Source organism: Amphiura filiformis, unplaced genomic scaffold, assembly GCF_039555335.1.
Source record: "Amphiura filiformis unplaced genomic scaffold, Afil_fr2py scaffold_29, whole genome shotgun sequence".
NCBI lineage: Eukaryota > Metazoa > Echinodermata > Ophiuroidea > Amphilepidida > Amphiuridae > Amphiura > Amphiura filiformis.
The window spans coordinates 225,396-239,393 of record NW_027305493.1 but is presented as its reverse complement, the minus strand read 5'-3'; the positions used below and the strand labels follow the sequence as shown (position 1 = coordinate 239,393).

At 34.0% G+C, this 13,998-nt stretch overlaps 1 protein-coding gene across 2 annotated transcripts; it reads left to right on the top strand.

The window, feature by feature from the left end:
- The first annotated feature begins 397 nt into the window (after positions 1-397).
- LOC140143806 (uncharacterized) lies at positions 398-11,388 on the top strand. Of its 2 annotated transcripts, none has more exons than XR_011857798.1 (2): positions 398-599; positions 8,543-8,633. XR_011857798.1 is itself a non-coding variant. In XM_072165618.1 (2 exons), exon 2 carries the CDS (start codon positions 9,763-9,765, stop codon positions 10,753-10,755), a length of 993 nt encoding a protein of 330 aa, XP_072021719.1. In that variant the 5' UTR covers positions 398-599; the 3' UTR covers positions 10,756-11,388. The 2 variants fall into 2 exon arrangements, 1 of the variants encoding a protein (XP_072021719.1); XM_072165618.1 differs by lacking the exon at positions 8,543-8,633 and adding an exon at positions 9,763-11,388.
- Positions 11,389-13,998: the final 2,610 nt, after the last annotated feature.

Sequence of the window (13,998 nt, the reverse complement as noted above, 5' to 3'; positions counted from 1 at the left end):
AAATCAGACCATATAGTTTAAGAATTGTCTTGTTTATGGTCGTCTACTCTATATATCAATGAAAAGCTGCAATACCGTATATTGTTCTTCTTTCGGGTTGACATTTTACAATAATAATTCATGTAGTAGTACAGATTGTTATCACTGTACAATGTATATATTTTGACTAATATGTAATATTATATTCTTTACAATTAAAATCACGTGGCATTCCCATATTGGCGGCGGAAGCGGGAGACTGTGGTGGTGGGGATGGGGGGGATATATATGTCCCCCTATTCTTTCTATCATTTTACTCTATATGAATCCATGCTGTGTTGCTGGGGATTTTCCCGTCGTATTATATTATGTTATTGCGAAATACAGATTGCAATTGGGTTTTCCCCAGCATGTTTTTCTTACATAAGGAAGTGAACATTCAACATTGAAGGCCCCTACGTTTAAAAGTCGGGTTATACAAACAATTGCAATTGCAATTCACCGATAAAATATCGGGTAAAATATAACAGAACAAACGTCTGACCATCGAGTGGACCGAGAGTGGACATGCTACAGCAAGGCAGTGTGAACTACACAGAAAATAATTCGGCAAAGAAGAGGTAAAGTAAACTAATTGTACTTTATTTATTTATAGAGATGATACTCTTCGTATAGCAGCAATATGTTTGAGAATGGCCTATTTTGTGAAAAATCTGGAAGAAATACCGCAACAAACTCCGGTGGGGGGGGTGTCTCCCCGTTGAAGATATATGGGAATGTGCCACGGTTTTGGGTTTTCAGTGGAGACCAATGCGCATAATAATACTTTTGGGAAAAGTGCCCTTAAAAGTGCTGTTAGTCAGCTGCCTCTACCACCCTTATCCTAATCCTAATCCATAACTCCAACCCTTAACCTAAGTTCCTAACTCTAAGGGAGTGTTCATAAATACTTTGGTGGGAAAGGGGTTGGAAAAGTCGGGACCTCGGACATTACATTTTTTTAACCCCCCTAAAGAGGGTGTATTTTTTGATCCCCCTTATTATGGTCTAAAATGTTTTGACCCCCCTTCATGTCCTAAAAAAAGAAACCAAAAAAATATGTTGTTAACTCATTAGCTAAAAAATACCGTTTGGAGGTATTACTCATTGGAGTCATAGTGTTACACCCAAATTGTTAAGTGCGTAAATGTGGTTAATTCGAAACAAGCAAATAATTTGGAATGTGCGTGCCTTGTCGTACATATTACCCCGGACTTTTACACTCAAATTTCTTTGATTCCACCTAAGGACTGAATTTTGTTTGATCTCCCCTTTTTAGGACCCAATTTGATTTTGATACCTCCATATTTTCCAACCCCCCCTACCAAAGTATTTATGAACGCTCCCTAACCTAACATTCATGACATGACAGTGAATATCCTTATTATTGTAACTGCATTCAATAGAGGGCAATATACTAAATTGTGATATATTCAGACGATGGTGGTCTACCCAGCAAACACAACACAATAATGTTTTAAAACTTTATAAACGAGTTAAAACACGGTTTTATTTTTTGCTAAAACGTTTTAATAACAATTAAATGTCGGGTTATACAAAGGTCGTGAAAACTACACCAGCGTTTTAAAACGCCAAAGATTTCCACAAAATATTTTTTCAACACTTAATAACATTATGCCAGAATATTTTGCATTAAGTTTTAACAAATATTTTCTCAATGTTATAAAGCGTTTTACACCCTTTATATACATTTTGGGCTTACTGAGTAGGCCTACCTCATTTTGATGCGGCAACAGCCAATGTCCTTACAAAATATGTGCACAAAATATATTTTTCAGTGTATAAATTATCACATGAAAACAGTGCAATGCAAGTGCTGGGCGCTACCAGGGTTTTTTTAACTTTAACCTCAAAGAGGTGAGGCAAAATGCCTTTATTTCTTTTTTGTTATCTCTCTTCCATATAATTTTTCATAATATTCTCATAATTATTACATATCATGTTTCACTTGATTTGACATTACTCATATGAATTCATATGTCATATCATACATCTTATTATAGTATCATACATAGGCCTACATGTATTATTATCATACAATATTTTTTGATTGGGATTTCGTGTTCAATACATCATGATATCATTTTACAGGCCTATCCTAGCAAACACAAAAACGTTTTAAAAACGTTTTAAATAAGTTATATTTTGGCTTTTGGTTTAGGTAAAAACGTTTTAATAACATTAAAATGTCGGGTTATATAAAGGTCATGATAACGTTTTAAAACGTTTTGTATGAAAAACACACTACAGCAATATTTTTAAATGTTTTTAAAAAATGTTATTGTAAACTATTTTTGCAAACATTTTTGCCAAATATTGTGTCAATACTTGAATAACATTATGTTAAAATGTTTGAACCCAACAAACACAGAAATATTCTTAAAATGTTTTTTTCAAAACCTTTTAATAACATTTAAATGTCGGGTTATATAAAGGTCATGAAAATGTTTTTAAAACGTTATTGAAAATATTTTGGGCAAACATTTTTCACAAAATATTTTTTCAACCCCAAAATATCATTCTGTTTAGAATGTTTTGTATCAAGTTTTCAAGAATGTTTTTGGAATGTTATTAAAACGTTTTTATACCCTTTATATAACCCGACATTTAAACGTTTTCTGTCAAACATTTTTGTTTGCTGAGCAGTAGATTATTAAAAATGTTTTTTAAGGTTATGAAAACGTTTTATACTCTTAATATACCCTTTATATAACCCGACATTTAAACGTTTTCTGACAACCTTTTATAACCTTTTGCGAATGATGTCGAAAACGTTTTGTGTTTGCTGGGCTATAATACATACATTGTATTAGAACCTCATAATTTAAGACAAGATTACATAACATTCCAGTACACTTTACCGTACTGCCAACCATTTGAATCAATGTCGATTCTTAACTTTCTTTTCGTGTTTGAAATTATTTGGTCAATTTTTTTAATTTCTTGAATAAATAAACTCGAAATTGGAATAATTTTTTTCGTATCATTATATATGATTTTTGATTTATAAATTGAATAAGAGCCTAAAATAATCAAAATATTTGATCAATTGTATTCAGATTTTTCAATATGCCATCCACAAATAACTTTTTCTATACATATATTAAACACTCTAATATTTTGAATGTGGCATATAAAGGTGGAAAATTGCTTCCAAAAAGATTTATTTTTTGAACATGTAATAAAGAAATGTTCATAGTTGTCAGTACAATTACAAAAGTCACAAATATCAATGTCACTAAGTTTCCATTTGTGGAGATTTCTTCTACATGGAATGAGATTATAAAGAACATTGAATTGAAAATGCCCTAATTTATTAATCAATCTATTTCGGATTTTAAATAAAAGATTTTATTCCATGGCTTATCTGCAACATTTAATTGTTTATCCCAGTATTGGATGCAAACTGGTTTCTCGACACATGTACTTAAAATATTATATATTTCCTTTGTTTTGAGTAAGGAAATATGTTTAACTTTCTTGTTTTTTAACTCAACTAATGTACTGGGATTTCTCTCACAAGAATGTAATCTTTTTTCCTTAATTTGTGACTTCCAAGTTCTTGGGATTGCCTCAATTATTTTGTGAAGGTTAAATATATTCATAGGGCTTACTACCATTCGTGATAACTCTTTTAAATTTATAAGTCTGTCTTCTACTATAATATCTTTCAAATAAATAATACCGGCATTGATCCACTCTTTGTATAGTAATATTTTACCTTTACATTTCACATAGCTATTTCCCCACAAAATTGTGCTTGTATTAACATTAAAATCTTTCATCTTATTTGCCTGCAGATAATACCAAGCTTCCAATACATCTTTGTAGAAAGGTGGAAAATCCTTGTACACCATGTTTTTTACATCATCACTCTTACAATTAAATTCAAGTACTAGAGATAGCCCACCAAGTGGTTCAAACCAATATTTTGATATTCTTTTCCAAATCGCATTGTCATTTTCATCTAACATTCTAGATACCCATTTTATTTTAAGTGCATATACTTGATGTTCAAGATTGATCATTTTCAACCCTCCTTGCTCCATGCAACCAGTAATAGTTTTTCTCTTTACTTTCTCCTTACCTGAACCCCAAAGGAAGGTAAATATGTGTTTATTAACAGTTTTAAAAACGTAATCAGGGACATGTAAACAACTAGCATTGTACAATATTTGTGAAATACCTACTGATTTAATAATATTGACTTTACCGTAATATGTCAACTTTCTGGCTTTCCAACAATTTAGTAATTTTTCTAATTTTTCAATTTTGGTTCCCAATTGAGTTCCTCGACTTTTTTTTATTTTTACCAAAATATATTCCAAGGCATTTTACTGGATCTTCCGTCCATTTGATCTCTTTATTTAAACCAGATGGTTTGTTTTTGCCCAGCCATATAGCTTCTGTTTTTTTCTTTGTTCATTATAACACCAGATACAGAACTAAATCTGTCTATTTCTTTCATGACATTGTTTGCAGAAACCATGTCATTAACAAAAACCGTAGTGTCATCAGCTAATTGGACAATTTTAATTTGCAATTCTTGATCATTATTAAACGTGACACCTTTTATATTATCGTTATTTCTAATACATGTTGACATATATTCAGCAGCCATAATAAATAACAAAGCTGAAAGAGGACATCCTTGACGAATACCTCTGTGTAGTTTAAACGATCTTGATAGCCACCCATTCATAGAAATGCAACTATTTATATTGGCATATATGGTTTTAACCCAATTAAAAAATTGTACCCCAAAACCAAACTTTTTAAGACATGTTAACAAGAAGTTAATTTCTAACGAATCGAAAGCTTTTTGAAAATCAATAAAGAGAACAGCACATTCATTATCCATATCATTACAATATTCAATAACATCTTCAATCATTCTTATGTTTTGACCAATAAATCTACCCTTAACATAACCACATTGATCAACACTAATTATTTTGTTCAGGACATTTTGAACACGTGATGCCAATACTTTAGTACATATCTTATAATCATAATTTAACAGAGATATTGGACGAAAATTATCTAAATTGTTTTTATCCCCCTTTTTGTAAAGTAAATTGATTATCCCCCTTCGTTGAGAAAAAGACATTTCACCATTTTCAAAACCCTCATTTAATGAATCAGTTACCATTCCTTTAATATCCTCCCCAAAACACTTGTAGAATTCTGAAGTTAAACCGTCACTTCCAGGAGACCGGTTCATTTTTAATTGTTAGACAGCTTTTGTACACTCCTTTACAGTTATCATACCTTCACATATATCTGATTCTTCATTTGTCAATGTTTCTACACGAATATTATTGACGTAAGAGTCAATATCTTCATCTTTAATTTCCTTTGACTTGTATAAATTACTGTAATATTCTACTGTCTCATTGAGTATATCATCTATATTCGTAATACTTTTACCATTTTTCAACTTGAGCTCCGTTATTGAATTTTTCACTACTTTATGTTTTTCAAGGCCCATAAAGTATTTTGAATTGGTTTCACCTTCTTCAAACCATTTTACTCTAGCTCTAATAATTGCCCCTTTTGTAATTTCTTTATATTTTTTTTCAAGTTTTGCTTTGGCTTCAACATATTCATTTTTGTATAAATTAGCATCTTTGTCCATTTTATTTCCCAATAGTTTAACATCTGTTTCTAAATTTTCCAAAAGATTGTTTTTACATTTGGACTTTTTCTTACAATAATCAATAGTAAAATCTCTTATTTTTCTTTTACACAACTCCCATATTAGTTGTTTGGACAATTGCTGTCTTTCACCGTCCTTCTGGCATTTTCTTATTACCTGTCTCAGATCTTGTTTGTAATTTTGGTCTTCAGTGAGTGAAGAATTGAATTTCCAGTAACCAGGACCTGATTTTATTGTTCTAATTTTCAATTTCAATGAGATTGCGTTATGATCTGATTTTATGGAGGGTCTAATATCAGTTTTCTCCACATATTCTTGTAATACTGTAGAAATTAACCAATAATCTAATCTTGAAGCTATACCAAGAGATAGTTGACGCCAGGTAAATTGCCTTTTTTCAGGCCATATTTTTCTCCATATATCTAAAAGCTTCAAACGCTTAATCATTTTTTGCAAGTATTTACACTGTTCATAGTTTCCTTTGACACCTTTAGTATCTTTAATTTTATTTTGAACGCAGTTAAAATCGCCTCCAACAATCAAAACATATTTTGCATTTCTTCTAATCCAATGAAATGTCTTTTTACATAACATATCTTTATACATCCTTTTTGTTGGTGCATATAAATTAACAAGTGTAAATTTCACATTTTCTATAGACAAATTAACTAAAATTCTTCTACCATCATTTGTTACACATATTTTTTCTATTGTCACATCAAGCTTACTTTTATATAGTATTGTAACACCTTTGCTTCTATTAGTTCCAAAAGAACTAATTATTTCCATATTTCATTCTTTTGATATAATATTTTCCAAGTTTTTATCAAGATATGTTTCCTGAAGGAAGCAAATATCGGTATCCTGATTTTTTAACCAATTATATAAAGTGTTACGTTTTTCTTTATTTCGTAACCCCCTTACATTTAGGGATACAAAGTGTACGTAATTTCTATTCATAGGTACAGTATTAGAGTTTGTTCACATTTGATCAACTTAACGTCTTTTTACACAACTACTTTCTTCTTCCTTTTGATCTTCTCTTCTGATGGTTACTTCTGCTTTTCTGCTTTCTCTTCTCACCTATCTGGGTAGGCGACGGAGTCACTGCGCTCATACTTGTATCTTCATAATATAGATTCATCTGACTGTGAATCATCTGACGAGTCAGACTCGTCTCTAATGCTAGGGTTCTTAGTAAACTCCAGTTTGCCAGCTCTTAGTTTTAAAAGTCCTTGTTGTTGCTTTGGACGAACTGACACTTTCTCTGCAGTCGCTAACACAGAAGGTGATAATTGTGTATCTTGCTGTGATTCTGCCTCAGTTTCTGCGTTTTCCTGTTCTAATGTCTGAGATTGTTCCTGGTCAAGATTTGGTGTAGGCGCAATATATACAGATGGTATATTACGTACCTTATCCGGACAAGTCCCTTTTGAATGTCCCTCTTTGTGACAGATTCCACACTTTATTTCATTTCTACATGTTCCCACATAGTGTCCTTTCTGCAGAACCAGGGGCATAGTCATCCCTATCTGTCCAAAATACGAGCGGACATTTTCTTGGCGTGGGTTCAGGGGGCGAAACCCTCGGAAGCTCATGGGTTTTAGGCATTTTTAACCCACGAGGCGAAGTCTCCTTGCATACATTTTGTAATGTTTAATTAAGTGCACATTTGTGACACGATCTGGTCCATGGAGGCCAAAGACGGTAAATTCGGATAATAATGATAATAAAATAATAATAATATGTCTAGTATCGACCATATCGTGGAGGTCATTGGATATTATATTATTTTTGCACAACTCAAAACTCGTATCATTATTAAACTAAAATGTACTTTAACCTTTCTATGTTGTATATTTCATCGCTTTAAGAGATCCCTTTGGTGTCTTTTATGTTACCGAATTTTACGGTAAATTTTATTTTTTAGAGGTTTATTTTACTCACCAATTTAGAACACTGATTACGCTGCTGTACCTCAGTGCAGTGACGTCATCACTGGTTCTATTTATTTTCACCAATTGTAGGGTCGTCAACATACCTCCAAACCTTCATCCTGTTGTCATCAGACTCAGTGACCGCATCATTGATCATGCCTTAAGAGGTCCAATGATAGTGCTTTAAGAGAAGGGTATGAACGTTTGGACAGTATTTATTGTGGGACATTTATAGAGCACATCAGACATATCGAATTGCATTCTGAATACGAAGAATGGCCTTCTGATATCAAATAATTTTGATTTTTTGAAATTCGCAATTTTATGGCAAATCATTAACAATTGATATTTTTGATATTTAACAGTACTCGAAGTAAACTTTATAAATCTGATGATTTCAACCTAAAGTGTATGTAGGTGGGATGAAAAGCCGACGATCAATTGAAAATTTTGACCTTTCGTATTGAAGATATGGATTTTTTTCCCAAAACACCAAAACAAATTAGGTCTTTTTGGGAAAAAAATCCATATCTTCAATATAAAAGGTCAAAATTTTCAATTGATCGTCGGCTTTTTCTCCCAGCTACATACACTTTAAGACTAAATCATTAAATTCATAAAACTTACTTCGAGGACTGTTATATCTCAAAATGTGAAAAATATCAAATTTTAATAATTTGTCATAAAATTTGTATTATATCGTGAATTTCATAAAATGAAAATTATTTGATATCAGAAAGACATTCTTCGTATTCAGAATGCAATTCGATAGGTCTGATGTGCTCTCATGGCCCACAAAAAATTCTGTCGAAACGCTCAAAACGCTCATTCTAGTTCCCTTAAGGTACACATGTAATTCTACCCATTCAGAGAAGTAGTTTTGTGCTTTCTCTTTGTTTCCTCTCAGAAAGGAAGTTCACCACGCACTGAACAAGTGACGGAGAAACACCAAGTTTGAGAAGCTTTGTGACTGTAATCTTAACGTCAATCAAATTAAATGGGTAATCTGATTGACAGCCTCATACCCCCATCAAAATGCATATTTTCGTATCAGGTGAAACTTCATATTTTTCTCATTAACATAAATTGAAATTGTGCGTTCCAAATAGTTATATTTCTGAAGAAATGCATGAATGCTTGAAAGGGACGACACAGTAGCCATTGAAATTGATGGCATTAGCAAGTCAAAAGCAGCAACGTCTGGCCACCGACCTGTTCCAGTCTTCTGCTAGAGTTTCCTAACCTTGTTGATATTATAGGCAACTTTTGCTTTCCTGGTCTCTTGCAAACCTCTGTTTTTGAGATCAGTCCATGTGTCACCCTTGGCGAACGCTTTCTGCCTTTGGTTATTTAAATTTTTGACACGGTCTGTCATCCAGGGTTTGTCATTAACATCATCAATCACATGAAACCTGACAGTTTTGACTGAAAAAAAAATGCCAATACATTTTGTATGTCCTAGATAGGTAAAACTATACATTTTCTGAATCCTTATGACCAGAGTATAATACATTAGTAATATTTTCAACACAAGTTTGAAATTTTACCTCATGTAAAGTTTAATGCACTTTCCCCCATCCATGAGATAATATTTGATTTTGGGAACAGCAAAATTGTGTACTAGGGATTGTAAGGATTACAAAGAAATAGGTTTAGAAAAATACACCATTCAGGTGCATGGGAAGCCATCCGTCCAACTAGACTAACAGTTCTTACATTGTAAATGCATTTTTGTTTCACTTTTGGATAATTCTAAAATCAAAATTAGTTAAGGTAAGACTGTTTGGCCAATCAAAGACTCTAATCGAAAAGAATGTGATAGATGGACGCAAAGCAAAACCTGGTCGACTGTGTATAATGTTCACGCCAAGGCTGACGCTTTCTATCAAACAGTTAACGAGAGTATTGATGTTAATAATCTGCTTCCTATCAGAAAGATAAGAATGGAATCAAGGTGTTGATTTGACACCCAAATCCGACAACCTATTGCACAAAATTTGTGGTCTACACTGTCGAAGGCCTTCTGGTTGTCCAGTAAGGTCATCCCTGTGTAGTACCCGGAGTCTGTTTTCTGAGTATAAATATTGTTGCAATGTTTCTTCATATAATGTTTTATTACTTTTTCAGATGGCATCGCCTAATGCTATCAACACAGCTCTGGCAGAGACGTTTCCATCTGAAGCTGATGCTGATAACCTCGCCCGTATCTTGTATTTCTTGGCTAACAGCCAGGTAGATGGTGTTGCAGAACCATATTTGAATTCACTGCAAAGCGTCATCGGAAATCGCACTGTTTTTAGGATGGTAGCGGTACGAATGATACAAGACACTAGAACGGCGGATAATGATCAAAGATATAGGCAGGTTATGCATGATGTTTGGAGCAACTTTTTGAGAGACAATTTATCTGAACATCCCGATAATGGGCAAGAATGGGCTTTAGCGGTGCCGCAAAATAGCGCTTCCGCAACTGTGCAGTATGCTTTTTTCCGTTCTGTAGCTCAATTACCACCAGAAAGCTTTTTAGCATTACAACAGGCTATTCAGGCAATCGGCAGCGCTGGTTCTCTAGCGGTGTACGCGAACAGGGCATTAACCCACGCAAGGTCAGCTCAACCACTCGTAAGAGTCGCTCTCGTCACCGCTTACTTGGCCTATGATATTATCAAAAACATAAGACGATGGTGGAAAGGAGAGATAACCGGCATAAGGTGTGTCAAGAATATCATTGATAATGGTGTTAGTGTTGCTGCCGGACTCGCCGGTGGCGTAGGAGGTGAGATGTTAGGCGCCACCGTAGGTTTTGGCTTAGCAGGGCCTTTAGGAGGGGCAATTGGGGCTATTGCAGGAGCAGTAGGGGGCGCAATGAGCGCGTCAACTGCGACCCATACACTATGCGATAAGCTTACCCAATGGTTTTTTGAATTACCCAAGAGTGAAGCTCTGGAAGCAGCATATAATTTCCTAAGCGTGTCCCCAACAGTTTCTAACAGTGAAATCAACTCCCGTTACAGACATCTCTCTCTAACACACCATCCTGACAGGGGAGGTGACCCAGATAGCTGGACACAACTTCAGTATTCATTGGCTGTTATCAGGGAAGCAAGAGGGGAACGTTAAGTTTGCAAAGTCAGTCCAGTCTGAGGATGGAATAAGCCATGGCGTTACCGAAAATGTGAAGTAGTTTCATATTTTGCTTTCAATGAAAAACTAAATAATTTGGAATATTTTTATGCAAAAACAACATATAATCTAGCTGTGACAGAATATTCGTTACCTAGGCACAAAAATACAGAGGTTGTGTTGTTCCATGCAACATGCGCCTATACGTCAGGATTTTAACCGAGGCGATATATATCGAAAGTGCCAATGATGGTATACAGTAGTTTCGTAATTAATATAATTAGAACCAAGCCAGAAAGGCCTTAGGATAAAAGCTTCAATTCTTTAGTATAAACATTAATAGTTTACAAGCGTATTGAAACTTGTAAGTTACAAATTTTTAGTGTGTGACAAGAAAAAAAAGAAATGCTTAGTATGTAGTATTTAGTATATTTTCCACCAAAAGAAAATGGTGTTTTAGTCTGGGGTAAACATGGTAAAATATAAAACAAAAACCCAAGAGCACATGTGCGTCACGGAGCACGTAAATCAAGTCGTAGTTAGTGCACACGTTAGTATGTTTTAGGTGAATGCCTACAATAAATTGTAGCCGAGAAATGAGCATTAAATGAAGAGTGCATCTTCACTTCATTCTTTAGTACACAAACCTTTATATATAATATAGTTTATCTGCATTAAATGTATTTGCTGTAAACAGTTACCATACGGTTTTCAATAAAATACACCAAAATTAATGCCCATGTGACCCATGGGCGCCGCCATACCAAGACCACCAAGTGATCAGTAGATGTACTATTAACAATGCTAAGAGATAGGAATCTTTCAGACAAATATCATCAAAATTGCTGAAAATTTGATAAGCAACTTAATTATACATTGGGGGATTCTGTTTTTTAGTATGATTTCTAGAACTAAATTTTGAAAGTTTTGCTCGACGGGAAAAAAAGGTTTTCGACGGAAACTCTTACAATAATACTACAAAGTTGCACAAAAATGACAGATTTGCTACAAAATTTGGACATGCATCCCGTGTTTCCAATTGAAATACACAGGAAGACCACCCGCTGTGCCAAAGGTCACTTTTCCAGACACCCTGTCTCGACGCTGTAATGTCAGCGCCCATGTGGTCACGTGGGCATTAAATTAAGTGCCTTTATTCAAATGCCCAAAGACGACTGGTAAATGATGTAAATGTAAATGAATAAATGTATTTGCTGTAAATGAATAAATGTGTATGTTGTAAATTATTCGCACAAAATCGAAATTTTACTCACAATTTGACAGTTTCGAATATCGTGGACGATAGGCATCTTTAGACTTAATAATAAAAAAGAGGCCTCTCGTCCCTTTTCATGAAGTTAATATTTTTGGTCGTGATCCGTATGGGTTCTTCGATGTGTCTTGAGTTTATATCATATTCCTTGCAATAGATTTCAACATGTTCCCAGTTAATAACATGATTTTGCTGCACACCGCGGTCTGCTATTGGTTTTGTGCAAAGGAAATCTAATTAGTTATTTATCGTCAAATCTGATAAATATGCTCTGTGAATATAGAGATACTAAAACAAGAATGTGTCTTTAAAAAAGACAAGTTCACGGATCAGGTGCATAGTACATGTACTTTGAGCTACTTTGGTCTAACATTTAATATTCATATCTAACCTACTCTGCACTTATTCGACAATAAATAAGTGATATGAGGCTAAATAATGATACCTGCGTCTTGACTCTGGAAAACAATATTTTTTAAAAACCTCATTTTGCATTTAGTTTTTTAAGCCCCCTCGGGAGCCACCTACAGGATCTCATTTTGCATTTAAGTTTTTATTGTGTTGCAAAGTAGCAAAACTTTCTTTATATGGCGCAATTTGTGCCTGAAAAAGGCTATCCCCTCTTACAACCTATCGACAGATCTGATTTCTATAATGAGGTGTCACCGGGTTTGCAAGAGATAATAATACCAAATCTAAACACCATGAAATTCACCACATCACGACCAAGCTCACATTGGGCGCCCCATTCCTTTTTTAAAGGAATTTTGATTAAGCTACCTATACAGGAAACAAATTTGGCTATAAGTATATGACGAAAATTGCAAGATGCCTTCATCACTAAAGTAAACACTGATTACACAGCCATTTGCTCTTGCTAGCTTTTGTCAGGGTCAGTGTCCTGTTTTTATGAACTGAACACCAATATTATACAGGTTTATACACATGGGTTATCAGAGTCAATAAACATTCAATTAACTATAGATAATGGACTTAGTTTTGTGCAATGTAGTAATTTTCTGAAGTAAATCGCCTACTGCATAGTTTTCTATACAGATGATGTTTATTTTGTGATCAGGCCTGGCCATGACATGGTAACCAATCAGTTATGTGTATTGTCACCATGTGATGGCTATAAGCCAATTACAAACATGTTTATAAAAAAGGCTAAAAAATTCCTACATTTAACAGACTCTTCCCGGCCAAGGGCTAAATAGTAAGTTGTTAGTGGGGCAAGATTAGATAAAGGCATACAAATTTAGGTATGAGATATTAGGAATTATTTCCTAGTCTCTTTAACTACAAGGTTGGTGGGCTATATAGCTATTCAAGACACAGGGTATGTAAGGGATAAACTGTGCATATGAGATGTGGGTGCAAGTGGCATCATTTCACTGCCGTGAAAAAATAACACGTTATTTCTTATACTTCGTGCAAAGATACTAAGGACGTTGTGAGAAATGTTAGTGTTATATCTCCAAGAGATGTGATTTGTTTCTGATATGTTTTCTGGAATTTACACGTAGTTTAGGGATTGTGTTTGGTTGTAAATGTTATTTGAATTTATATAATTTGTAGCTGAAAATTAAAAGGAAATATTGTAATTTAGTTTATGTATTATAATGTTAAATTGTATACTGTTTCACCGTGGATCAGTTGACAAGTGACTTAGCTGTATTATATAACCGGGGGGGGGGTGGTACTTAGTACAAATGACCATACGGGGACGTGCCGCTAATATAGGTAGCATTGTCGGCCTTTTGGTATATATCAATGACCCCTTTTCTAAGCCAATTTTGGTATATGAATGGGTCCTTTTTTCAAAATTGTTTCAATTTTTTTTCGAAAAATAGCCCAATTTTGCCTCAATCTAGCCAAAATTTCGAAATTTTCCAAAAATAATTGGGAAAATTTGTAAAAACTAAGACAAATTGGGTTAAATTTGGCCGCATATTTGAATTTTGGTA